Consider the following 14,267-nt stretch of genomic DNA (forward strand, 5'->3'; position numbering starts at 1 on the left):
ATGATAAGATATATGGATATGAATTATCTTACCACCAAAGTACCACTACAGAACGCTATTATTATTGCATTATTTGTAGTATACATGTAAGCCCCACTTACATTTCACATGAGGAAACGTGAAAAGCATTTTTAATGTAAGATTAAAGAATAACAAAAATCTTGTACGCTCATTGCAGCCCGCGCCGGCTGAAATACTACTACAAAAATATATTACAGAATGTTATTATATACAAAGTTCATAGCTTTTTGTCAACAGAAAATACACACCGCTAAGTCTGCATTTTAAATATTTTCGAGAATATTCATTTAAATTACATACTGCAAATCTCCATACGAAGGGTTATCTGACAGCGGTAAGCGTACCTGTTCAGTTTTTCGGTCAATAGACATTAGACAATACAAGCCACCATTTCCATGCATTTTTAATCTATAATGACTTCGAAAATATTCATTTAAATTCCACTCTATATTGCTTAAAATCGCTTCGAAAATGAAATATTGTCTCTTTAAAGGTACATACTGTAGTATTTGATCTATCACGAAGGCTTAAGCGTTGTAAGCGCAAAAAATGTATTTATTTACATCACATTAGAAACCTATTAAATATTATCAGTGTTTCTCTACTATATTGCACATGTATTATATATAAAAAAACCTTACTTTTGAATCACTATATAAAAAAATGCTGCATCAAAATCCTTGTATCATTCAAAATCAAAATAAACTTTATTCAATTAGGCTTTTATAAGCACTTTTGAATCGTCATTTTACAATTAAGTGAAGCTACCACCGGTTCGGAAAGTAGATTCTACCGATAAGAACCGGCAAGAAACTCAGTAGTTACTCTTTCATTTCATTTCAAATACAATTATTTCAATTAATGTATCCTGCTTGGAAGTCAACAGGTATTAACTCCACGCTTTTTTATCATCTATAATATTTTAAACATCTTAGCATACATACAGTGGTAAACAAAATTGTTTCATATTTTGTAATGAAAAATCGTGATAACGTTGTATAAAAAATTATGTCATGTCTTTTTATGGCTGATAAAATATTTAGCCTTTGTCGTTAAATCTAGAAAAAAAAAATACTTATTAATAAATATTATGTAATAAATTATTGTGTAAGAAAGATTGCACAATACAACAAGGGTCCTTATGGGATAGTAATAAGTAGTGTCATCGTGACGTCATAATGACTGTTCATTTTACGTTAGATATAGAATACTCCAAATATAAAGACTAAATATTACTAAGGTATAAAGTGTATGTATAGGTACTAAGTGTAGGCATTATTTTACAACTACTCTAAATCTTTGTACAGTCATTTTGTTGCACGCTAACTATTGAGAAAAAATGATGAACGAAAATAAAACACCATTTGATTTATTAACATAATTCTATTAAAATAAACAGTTTAACAACAGGCTTTTTATATACAGTCCACCATATATCTACACACTCATACTACATATTTCTATTCATATTTTAATGCTTTGTCGAGGGCGTCAACGTCATCGTGTGATCACTCTAGGGATGTCTAGTGTTAGTTGAAACAATGATTACCTATATAGGGCTAAGAAATATCTTCCAATGAGTAATTATCCTTCAATGTGTACATACGGACATACAGCTATTGTATATCCAGACATATTATATTAAAAATATAATGGAATTTTGTAAACTGAATAAGTGCAGTTTTTATGTATCATAAAAGACAAAAAATATTTTAACAATAAAATAAATAGAAAAATTCTGTACACAGGATAATGATCTCTTGGAAGAAATTTCTAGAAGACATTTCCATTATGACCTCTAAAGTACATAATTGAAAATTATTTATATAACATGTGAACTAATCACTACATTTATATTATTATAAAATACTTCATAAATTTTGACAAAACAACTGTAATAATTAAACTATTTTAGTGTCATTTAATTAAAAGCGAAGAATTACTTAAAATGTCCCTAGAGTGTCCCACCATAAATGCTGTTCTGGTGCAAAGCAATAGCCGTTTATCATTAATATAAAATATATATAAAATAATACAAACAATTCCAGAATTAACATAAATATCAATTTGTGATATTCAATTCGGTTGGTTATGTTAAAAGTTAACAGGTTAGTTTAGTAAAGTACATATTTCAAAATGTTTAAGTCAAGCTTATTGTGAGTTTCATTTCAAATGATTAGAAATTTCATTGATTCTTCAGAAAGCCAACATTGCGCAAACATTGGAACAAATATGTTTAACAACTAGAGATAGATAGAGTACAGAAACATTTGTCACCAATGCATGTTGACAACACACAAAAGTTTGTGAAGACGCAGCTTTACATAAAGATATACAATTAATTCATTCATAACTTTGGCATAGTAACTAGCCATCTTAGTTTTTTTATATTAATAAACAAACTGGGGAATATTAAAAAAGTTTGTTTTATTTGTTTTAGAAACCTAACGGTTTCGATGTCAGTCTAATTGTTCAAAGATGACCGCGTATAATATTGGCAAGAGCAAGAGCAATAGGCTATTTGACTGGTTTTTAAAATCCATTTTATATTATTTAGTAGAAGTTAAGAAACCCAGTAAAAGTTGATTTTTTTATTTCTAGTACATATTTACCGAAAAATATATTAAAAATTCCATTTTTAAACTCGTAATATACACTGATTACAATAATACACAGTTTATTTTTCGCATTGTCAAATAGCCTATTCAGAGGAAATAACCCGTGGATTAAAATGTTTTCGAAATAGTCTTGTCCAATTACCGAAGACATACCTATTGGAGCCAAACCAGAGCCGTTTTTAATGTGTTAGAGGTGGTTCGATTTATTTTCCATGTTTTTTTTAGCTAATAATTATTTCCACTTGATATAAGTCCCTTTTGTTAAGCATTCTTTTAATGGCCTGCTCCAATATCTCAACAGCAAACAGTAGATAGATTATAAAACATATAGTTTGAAAGCGTAATTTGAAAATGAATGTAATTTTCTTTACCATTCAATAATAATGTATAATCTGTTCATGATAAAAAATAATATAACCCCTAACGATTTCTACGTGTGACAAGCTGGTTCCTAATAGTTTGTGTATTATTTGATTTTAAAATATAATTATTATTTATCAAAACAAATGAATGAAGGCAGTTTTTTTAATATTTTGTTATTTCATATCTAATATTTTGAAATTAGTAATTGTGACTTAGATTTTGAAATTAAATAAATATGAAACACTAATCGTTGGATGAAATTTCTGAAATCTGCAATAAATACCTTTTAAGCACTTGTTAAGCTATTATACATTTAATAATTAATATTATTTAATATAATTTAAATGATACTGAAATATAAATATAATTATAACAAGTAAAAGGTTCATTGAACTAAATTCAGCGCCAATGTACGCTAAGAAATGTTAATAAAACAAGCTGTTTTAATGAAAAAGCTTATAAAAATTATATTATGTTAACAAATACATACACGTGTATCTAGATGACAAAAATATGAAACAGTTTTGTACGTCGATCAAAACGAATACAAAACGAAGTCGCGTCCCTTAACGTTAAATTATTGACGTAACTGATATATCAATAAAAGGAGCAAAAATATTCTTATTAGTTATTTGTTAAATATAATCTAGTTATTTATTTATTATCGATTTTACTTTAAAATATCGGCGGTTAGAGTTGCGTACCTTCGTAACATAACTATAGTACGACACAACTTAGATGTAGCATCGGCACAATTCGTAAAACCGATCACATCCGGATTGAGTACGCTATCCCAAATTATCAATATTTATTTCTTATGTAAATATGATCTTTACACAAATGTAATAACTTTTAATATCATATGACGTAATATATTCGTCAATTTGACGCGAGAATTTATAGCGATGAATAGCGTCGAATGGCGCGATAGGAGCTTAGCTTAAGGTTAGCTTTATTGGTTGAGTAAATCGGCAGTAATCGGTTTTATTGCATTTTCCGATGCTACATCTAATTTGTGTATATTGTGTATATACTATACACCTATAGAACTTCTATAACCATTGTTCACAATAGTTAACGAATTAAGTATAATAAAAAAGTTCATTTGTTTATCGTAATTATTCAGCTTGTTAAATATCTCCTGGTTTTGGTCCCGACCAGCTGACGATCCGTTTGTCACACCAAACGTATTCGCCTCTGACTGAGTCGTCAGCGTCCAAAGCTAAAAACAAGGGTGCCTGCGCACCCTCGTCTATAGTTAATGGACCTGAGTGAGATGTCATATCAGTGTCCACGTAGCCGGGATGTACAGCATTCACTTTAATGTCTGAAAATATTAAAATAAATATATGAGTTTCATGATAGTTTTCCTTTTTATTCATCATGAACGCAATGTCTGTGTGATGAGATGAGATGCACGCAGTGGCCATTATGACGAGAAAAAAAGATTTTTAAAAATCTTTTTTTCACCTCTGTGAAAGCCCTCAAACGCCCGGCTTATTTGTATCCCTTACACCCTACAAGTAGCAGTAACCTGCTGGTGCATCTGCATTAAGTCATGATTACATGTGCGTGTTTCATAAACGTTACGTGCGTACACTTAGCCCACCCCTATTTAAAATATTGGTTTCAAATCGGATTACCGGAGTACACAAGGTACTACAATTAGGTAGTCTAGGTATACATTATCTACATATAATAGTAATGATTAAATAACTAATACGCACCTTTATCATTAAGTAATCTTTGTTGTATCTTAGTCAATGCTGTTAATCCAACCTTGGATACATTATATGATGAATTTCCCCATTCAGAGGCATGAGTGCCTTGTTTAGCTGCGTCTACATACTGACGCATTAGGTCTGACAGCTCTGGTATAGTCAAATTAGGGTCTTGGAATCGTTGTCTCAATTTTTCACTAGGAATGAAACTTAAATGACCACAAAGACTGGAGACATTCACAACTCTAGCACCATTGCGAAGTAACGGAAACAATATTTCACAAGAGGAAACAACTGAGAAGTAATTAACTCTTAAAGTTTCTTCGGCCTGCACCGCTACTGGATCTGGGGCGTTGCTTTTAAAAGCAATCGCTGCGTTGTTAACCAAAATATCTATGTAGCCATACTTTTCCTTTATGTAATCACGGAAGGTTGTTACACTTTTGGAATCTGTTACGTCGAGTTGATGGTACTTTGGGTTTAGACCTTCTTTCTGGAGAGCAGCGACGGCTTCAGCGCCGCGTTTCTCATCTCGCGACGTCAAATAAACTACGCCGTCGAAACGTTTGCAGAGACCTCGAACTATCGCAAAACCGATCCCTTTGTTCGCTCCGGTAACGACAGCAATTTTAGGACTCATTTTTGTTATTATATTAAATGCTTACACTAGTTTCTTCCTTTATATCTATAGTATGAGTGCTATGAAAATGATAAATTCAGCGATAACCAAATGATAAGATATATGGATATGAATTATCTTACCACCAACGTACCAATACAGAACGCTATTATTATTGTATTATTTGTAGTTTACATGTAAGCCCCACTTACATTTCACATGAGGAAACGTGAAAAGCATTTTTAATGTAAGATAAAAGAATAACAAAAATCTTGTACGCTCATTGCAGCCCGCGCCGGCTGAAATACTACTACCAAAATATATTACAGATTGTTATTATATACAAAGTTCATAGCTTTTTGTCATTAGACAATACACACCGCTATGTCTGCATTTTAAATATTTTCGAGAATATTCATTTAAATTACATACTGCAAATCTCCATACGAAGGGTTATCTGACAGCGGTAAGCGTACCTGTTCAGTTTTTCGGTCTGTAGACAATACAAGCCACCATTTCCATGCATTTTTAATCTATAATGACTTCGAAAATATTCATTTAAATTCTACTCTATAGTGTTTAAAATCGCTTCGGAAATAAGCTATTGTAACTTAAAAAGTAAAAAAATGTATTTGTGGGTTATTCCCTAAGAGATAGACACAAACCATCGCGGACTTTTTTGTAGAATCTTTTAAAGGTGTACCATACTGTAGTATTTGATCTATTACGAAGGCTTAAGCGTTTGCAATGTAAGCGCAAAAAATATATTTATGTACATCGCATTAGAAACTTATTAAATTATTAGTGTTTCTCTACTATATTGCACATGTACTATATGTATAAAAAAATCTTTCTTATGAATCACTATATAAAAAATGCAGCATCAAAATCCTAATATCATTATAAACATCTTAGCATACATACAGTGGTAAGCAAAATTGCTTCATATTTTGTAATGAAAAATCGTTATAACGTTATATAAAAAAAAAATTGTTTTTTTTTTGGCTGAAAAAGTATTTAGCCTTTGCCGTTACATCTAGCAAAAAAAACATATTTTTAGTTATTTAACAAATTATTGTGTAAGAACGATTGCACAATACAGAGCCCTTATGGGAAAATAATAAGTAGTGTTATCGTGACGTCAGAATGACTGTCCATTTTACTATCTATATCAAAAATCAAAATAAACTTTATTCAAGTATGCTTTTACAAGTACTTTTGAATCGTTATTTTACAATTACGTGAAGCTACTACCAGGTATAATAGAATACCCCAAATATTTAAACTAACACTTAAGATTAATAACACGGTACTAAGTGTAGGCATTACTTTAAAGGTACCCTGACACTTAGTAGTCATTCTGATGCACTCCAACTATTGAGAAACAATATTGAACGAAAATAAAACACCATTTGATTTATTAACATAATTCTATTAAAATAAACAGTTTAACAACAGGCTTTTTATATACAGTCCACCATATATCTACACACTCATACTACATATTTCTATTCATATTTTAATGCTTTGTCGAGGGCGTCAACGTCATCGTGTGATCACTCTAGGGATGTCTAGTGTTAGCTGAAACAATGATTACCTATATAGGGCTAAGAAATATCTTCCAATGAGTAATTATCCTTCAATTTGTACATACAGACATACAGCTATTGTATATCCTGACATATTATGTATATATTTTTTAAAAATATAATGCAATTTTGTATACAGAGTAAGTGCAGTTTTTATGTATCATAAAAGACAAAAAATATTGTAACAATAAAATAAATAGAAAAAATTCTGTACATAGGATAATGATCTCTTTGAAGAAATTTCTAGAAGACATTTCCATTATGACCTCTAAAGTACATAATTGAAAATTATTTATATAACATGTGAACTAATCACTACATTTATATTATTATAAAATACTTCATAAATTTTGACAAAACAACTGTAATAATTAAACTATTTTAGTGTCATTTAATTAAAAGCGAAGAATTACTTAAAATGTCCCTAGAGTGTCCCACCATAAATGCTGTTCTGGTGCAAAGCAATAGCCGTTTATCATTAATATAAAATATATATAAAATAATACAAACAATTCCAGAATTAACATAAATATCAATTTGTGATATTCAATTCGGTTGGTTATGTTAAAAGTTAACAGGTTAGTTTAGTAAAGTACATATTTCAAAATGTTTAAGTCAAGCTTATTGTGAGTTTCATTTCAAATGATTAGAAATTTCATTGATTCTTCAGAAAGCCAACATTGCGCAAACATTGGAACAAATATGTTTAACAACTAGAGACAGATAGAGTACAGAAACATTTGTCACCAATGCATGTTGACAACACACAAGTTTGTGAAGTTGCAGCTTTACATAAAGAAATACAATTAATTCATTCATAACTTTGGCATAGTAACTAGCCATCGTAGTTTTTTATACTCATTAATTATAATATAGAAATGTAACCAGACCAGTTTATTTTTCATTTAGTTTGAGTTGCATCAGACCTGCATGAATCCTAATTCATGCTTGCTATATTTTAGTGTTATTGTTTTGACAGGATTGGAGATTTTTGGGCAGCTGTGTGATATTTATCAGCTGTTATTAGGTATAACTCTTTGAACAGCTGATTCCATACCATGATTAAGAGTCTGACAATCTTTATCAAACTACACTCATCGGATGATACCTCTACAGTGTTTAAAATCTGACAAAATTTATTTTAAAGTAAATTTCAATTTGCATAAAACACGAGTCATCTATACATTCTCATTCAACATTATCTAATTTTAAATAGTGATGCGGAATGGATTTATCGCTCAAGCAAATATTTTAGTCCTTTCTATATTACGAGTAATCCAATTGGTATCAAGATTTGTTTGAAAATTTTCCATAAGTATATCGCTATGTTTCCTATTTATTGCTGCAAAAATTAATACAAATTAAAGCTATTGACAAAAGTGGGATTTTATACAACAATTATTTTCTCTGGTATTTAATTTTATATCATTACAACATGGTCTGTCGAATTTGGTTTTAAAATTAAAATACAACAATATAGCAAATATTTCTTCAAAACATTCATTGCTAGACTCATAATAATATATTCTGATGGCATCATATATTTCGAAGCAAGCTCCTGTGTCTATAATATAAATTATACATCAACCCCATCTTCGCATTTTGAATTTAACTTTGATGGGTTAATGAATTCCTATATAGATATGTGATGGGGTCAAATGAGCCACCTTAGCATGTAATTTTTTTAAATATATCTTCAAGAGCTGTCGTTGACACCGTAATGGATCTGTTACAACTTCTAACATTATCCTCATCTTTCAGTATATATCTGTATTTATCTGGTTCATAGACTGCCTGCCTTTATACAATAATATACTATATTTCAGGAGAAGTTTAAACCAACGGTGCGATATTGTCATAATGTCTGTTTAACATTGATAGCGGTTACTTACGTAACATTTGAAAATCTTGAGGTACCACTGCATCACTAAACACAGAACACATCACATTCACAAATTATTACATGTTAACCGATGATAAGTCCACAACCAAACTTGAATTGCTGTTTTGCCTGGTTCGCCATACCGGACAGTGCAAACGTAAATGGCAACGGCTGCAGTTTCTTTTCTAATACCGCTCCTATATTCCAGTTGGAATCTACCATACCTGGAATACAAATTATCACATTACCATCAAATTAAACATGTAAATTATAAATTAGTGATTAGTCTGACTGTTAAACATGATCACTTAGTTTCACGTGATCTTATTGTGTTTACACTATTTGGTGTTAAAGATAAACATGAGGAGGAAACATGAAATTCTAACACATTTATATTACCACAATAAAGCAACAAGATGGAATAGTCTCTAAACATTCTTAAATAGAAGGCAAGATCGTAAGCGAGTGGGATACAAGATGTTATATATTTATATTATTAAGTATTTATGAAATATTTTGATAAAGTGACTATAATAAATAATAAGTTGTTTATTCATACCTCTGAAGACCAGCTCAGCTTTTGGTATGGTGACTTGGTAACCGACTGTACCGACTGATTCCATTCCTCTGAATGACGTGTCTATTTCAGCTACGACCTGAAACAGTTTTAAAATTATTTTAATTTCATTAAATTAATATTTCAAATAAATATTTTGGGAAGAAAGACAAGTAAATGGCCTTATATTGGACACTATGTTTTGGTTCAATTGCTTTATAGATGTTTAACATTGTCAAGCTAGTTATAATCTATTGACTTGCTTGATGTATTTACTTGATCAAATGAACACAATTCATTTTTAGTCATATTCTTACATTGCTCGGTGGATGAAACATATCCAATATATTTATAATCTGAGCCTATGCAATGAAACATATCCCATATTACAATAGTCTGATATAAGTCACCTGTAACTGTTCACTGGCTTGCTTGAAGTAGCAAACGTGGAAGCTGGCCGCTCCCAATGTTGCTGATAATTCAGAATCTAAAGTAGGAAAATAAATGACATTAAAAAAAAAACAGCTTTATGTAGTCATAAATTCCTTTTTTATATACCTGAACATCAAGCATTTGTTTGTCAGACTAACTAATCTTAGGATCTTCGAGATATCCACAAACATATATAGATTTGGAGTATTATTATTTTTTCATTAGTTGCTAATAGTTTTATGTATCTATATTTTTACTTACAGCCAGCATCACAATTAAACTTTTGACTTACAATTATGATTTATAGTCGCAGAGTTGAAGAGTCATTATAATTGAAGGCTATTACAGGGCTATTGTGACAATCACAATCACAATTTATAAATATTTAAATAAAACTAGTTATAACGGATTTGAATCGCGTATATTAATTATTTTTAACATCCCGACGCTTCGAGCACTTTACAGCTTGACCACGAACTTAATATACGCGATTCAAATCTGTTATAACTAGTTTCAATTTGCAATCACGAAAATTTAAGACAACATTATATAAATATTTATTTTTTAACTAGTTATCGCCGGCGACTAGCTCGCGTAAAGGGCTCGATCGTTGGGTATTTTATATAAAAAGGTATCCTATGTCTTTCTAGATGTTCAAGCTTGCTTCATAAAAGTTACTAATCATTTAAAATGTTAATAAAGATAAGTGTATATGTATAGTGTAGAAATGAATGATTGAAGTGCCAAGTATTTATTGATCAAGATGATAAATACTGTTCATATAAAATAAACAAAATAAAAAATGTGACAGTACCGTCCATGGTGTATCTTGCCGCCGCTGAGGCAATAGCTATCTCGCCGCCCGCGATACGCGAACTGGACTGATACACGAGCTCTGCACCCAGCGCCAGCCGACGAGTTACCGACTGGAATATAAGACAGAATATTTTAAATTAATTAATTTTGATATAACTTGGCACATGTTACTACACTATGTAACTAGCTAAAAGACACAATGACGAAATTTATAATACGTTACCTATAGTATAATATATTTTTTTAAATGTTGAAAAAGAGTAACTACTGAGTTTCTTGCCGGTTCTTCTCGGTAGAATTTACTTTCCGAACCGGTGGTAGCTTCACTTAATTGTTATATGACGATTCAAAAGTGCTTGGAAAAGCCCACTTGAATAAAGTATATTTTGATTTGATTTGATACACACCTTTAACCCCAATTTAAGCCCCTGGAGGGGAGATTTATAAAAAGTAGCCAATTTACTATACCAGGTCTCTCTTTCCATTGCAAATCTCATCAATGGGTTCAGTGGTTTAAGCCTGAATTAGTATCGACAAAGCTTTACAAAGCTAATTGTGCACTGGTAAGAAAGAAATGTACACTCTTGAACTTCCCAATGGAGGTCAACATTTCTTTGACCAGAATGAGTGGTGAGAAGATAATTTATATCAATGAGGCAGTCGACAATATACAATAAAAACATATTTACCTGAAGGTAATGTCCTACAAACACTGAGGACTTTTCACTGCAGTCTGGCTTTCCAGCTGCGAGGGCCAAGGTATAATCGGAACCTTTGTATTCCAATGTACCCTGTGTGGCTGTTAGTTTGCATTCCTGGACCTGAAGTTCAACAAAATGATTTTAAATTTTTTACTTAGAAGGATACAAAAATAATATATTTCAAAAAAGGCAGTGTTTTGGTACAATATCTACAGTTTGTTTCACATAGCTAAGCTGCTATGTAGTAAGCAGAAACTGAAACTACACATGTAGGAAGCACTTGTTCGTTCCATTGAAAGAGTTTACATTTGATGGTAGTTTTCGTTATAAACACTGAAATAATTCTGATAAATAGATCGAGATAAAAAAGTTTGTGAGATAATATCTCAGTATCCAAGGTTGTTGGTGTATAAATAAAAAAGGTGAATAAACAAAAATGTGGTATAAACAAAACATTTTCTAAAGAAAACTTTGAGTAAGTTTCATTGGAGGAGTCTCAGCAATTTCTGAGCGAGTGAAAAAGAGTTCATACCTGAGCCGCTCCTTTTAATCTTATTTCAGGTGTTAGCTGGTGTATAAGATTGAAGTTGACGTTTCCTGCGGGATCTACATCACCCAGGACAACAGGAAATGCTTCGGTGGGAGAGATCTGCTTTGTTCCAATGTACGTTGCACCCAACTTGTAGCCATTCTGCATTGAGCTCATTGTCAAAGTATGGGACATCTGTAAGGAAATTATAATAAATCCTTATATGCATATATATTAATTGTTCCATGAGATAAAGTTTACTGCTTTACCACTGTGTGTCTAGTGTGATGGCATAACTAACTACATTCCTTATATAATAAAAGAAAAAACATTTTTTACTTCATAAATAAAATGAATTTCATTCCTATACCCAAAGTAATGGTTTCGTTTAAAGTATCTGGTGAGTGTTTGATCATATGTTTCTAAGTAATGTGTGAGATCCTAGCATAATTTCAGACATATTCCACTTGGAAATGAAGTATATCATCCCCTATGTCTCGTAAAATTAATAAAACCTTTGGTCCTATTTATGCACTGAAATATAAAAAGAATGAATTTTGTATCTACCTGAAAATGATTAGATATTCCTTTGTTCACCATGAGCTTGCCTCCCTCAAAGTTGACTGGCATCACATCTGTAAACAACAATTTAAACAAAAATTATATATATATTTACTTAAGCTATATAACAAAAAGGGTTTAAATACCATGTAAAAAGCAATATGTGTGCTTCATCTTCAAATGTATAATTAGTAGTCAAAGGTAACATAAGTTTATTTTTATTCTTAACCATTTTACTGCCATAAAATAAAAAAAACAGCAATATAAAAAATAGGGTATATAAAAGTTACTGTTTATTTGAGCTTTGAATCTTAATGTGATGAGCAATTATTACTATGTCTTTTTTTTTTATTCCTTTACAAAAGTATAAAATCAGTGACCAAAGTAGTGACAAAAAAAATAAGTGTCTCAAATTCTGAAGATAGAAAAAAAAGTTAGTTTTTAATTTTAGTAAATAATTTCTATAAAGCGAGAGTTTGCTTTTAATTTTAATTACTTTACTACAATCATAAGGTCATGTAACTTTCATTGGAATATATACTACAATTTTTTTTTAAGATCTGAAAGTATTTATTAGTTATTTTTTTTAAATATATTTGTATGGTTTTCCAATTGATTAATTCATGTTATGAAAACATGACCACAACATTTAAACATTTTTATAATAGTATTTTAAGCATGATTTTATTTTTAAGCTGTAGTATTTATGTTGGAGATTCTTATTTAGTTTAATAAATAAATAATTTGTTACATTATTTTAGGGCTTAAAACTTAAATGTGTTGTCTATACTGTATAGGATGTGTGAATAGAGAGAATCATCAAATGTAGAACATGTTAATATTATCTTATCTAGCTACAAATATAACCATGCCTGCCTTAAGCCTACAATCAGTTTTAAAACTCAAACAACTAAATCAGTGCGTTCATCTACTATGAAATAGTTTATTTGACAGATTTATGTTTTAGGTCACAGTGTTACAATCGTAAAATAATATTGTCGTTAATATACAACAAGATCTACATATTACATCACAAGGTAACCACACTTTTAGTCGATAGCCTATATAAAGTTTTTTCCTAATTTCTGAATGGATCGAAATGAAAAACACTTTACGAGAAGTATATAAGCATAATATCACACGTTTTATACACTTATATGATGTCCTTAGACCTCTGTAAGTCTTACCTTTGGTCTTTTTGTGCAATTCATCCAACGTTCCTGGATTTTCGCGTTTGTTGGCATTTTCTATATTTTGCACATCGACGCTAGTGAGTCCTGAGTTCGATACACGATATCTACTTGCTATAGCGCCCATTTTAGGAGGGATTTTACTTTACTTTTCCTAATTTCCACGAAAATCGATGGACATGTGCACTGAAACACAAATCGGCAGAATAAAAGACAATCAGTGTGAAGTTGACAGAATATGATACTGGTCATAGACAATATATTATTTTTTTAATACGCTATGGCTACTACCTAGCATTAAGTTATTATATTAAGAATGTTATTTTCATTTTAAAATTTAAACTTTAAGAATGACTTAACCTAAGAATTAAAACCAAGACATTAAATTTATTATCTTGAAATTATAGCCAATAATGCTTTCTTTTACCACGGATGACACGAAAATAAACTTGTTTTGTTGGAAAAATAAATATTATTTTTAGTAAGAATTACTATAACGAAATTTTAAGTAATAATATTAATTATTATGTCCTAATAATTTGAATTCCTTCTGTATATTGCCAGGTCTGGCTATGTGCCATTTATAAGGCTGATCAGTAATAGAATGTTCGAAAGTATACGGCTTACTTCAAGTAACGTGCAAGCTAAAAAGATGAAATTGAAAGATGG

General features: G+C 30.6%; 2 protein-coding genes across 2 annotated transcripts; both read right to left on the reverse strand.

Annotated features, from left to right (window-relative positions):
* Positions 1 to 3,857: 3,857 nt before the first annotated feature.
* LOC124540491 (carbonyl reductase [NADPH] 3-like) lies at positions 3,858 to 5,526 on the reverse strand. The gene is made up of 2 exons (XM_047118106.1): positions 4,730 to 5,526; positions 3,858 to 4,329 (listed from the first exon to the last, which is right to left on the reverse strand). The coding sequence occupies exons 1-2, from the start codon at positions 5,361 to 5,363 to the stop codon at positions 4,133 to 4,135; spliced, it is 831 nt and encodes a 276-aa protein (XP_046974062.1). The 5' UTR covers positions 5,364 to 5,526; the 3' UTR covers positions 3,858 to 4,132.
* A 2,201-nt stretch (positions 5,527 to 7,727) lies between these two features.
* LOC124540466 (mitochondrial import receptor subunit TOM40 homolog 1-like) lies at positions 7,728 to 13,835 on the reverse strand. The gene is made up of 8 exons (XM_047118064.1): positions 13,596 to 13,835; positions 12,415 to 12,482; positions 11,851 to 12,042; positions 11,307 to 11,438; positions 10,616 to 10,727; positions 9,780 to 9,856; positions 9,373 to 9,469; positions 7,728 to 9,037 (listed from the first exon to the last, which is right to left on the reverse strand). The coding sequence occupies exons 1-8, from the start codon at positions 13,723 to 13,725 to the stop codon at positions 8,898 to 8,900; spliced, it is 948 nt and encodes a 315-aa protein (XP_046974020.1). The 5' UTR covers positions 13,726 to 13,835; the 3' UTR covers positions 7,728 to 8,897.
* Positions 13,836 to 14,267: the final 432 nt, after the last annotated feature.

The sequence above is a fragment of the Vanessa cardui genome, chromosome 25 (genome assembly GCF_905220365.1).
Source record: "Vanessa cardui chromosome 25, ilVanCard2.1, whole genome shotgun sequence".
Lineage (NCBI taxonomy): Eukaryota > Metazoa > Arthropoda > Insecta > Lepidoptera > Nymphalidae > Vanessa > Vanessa cardui.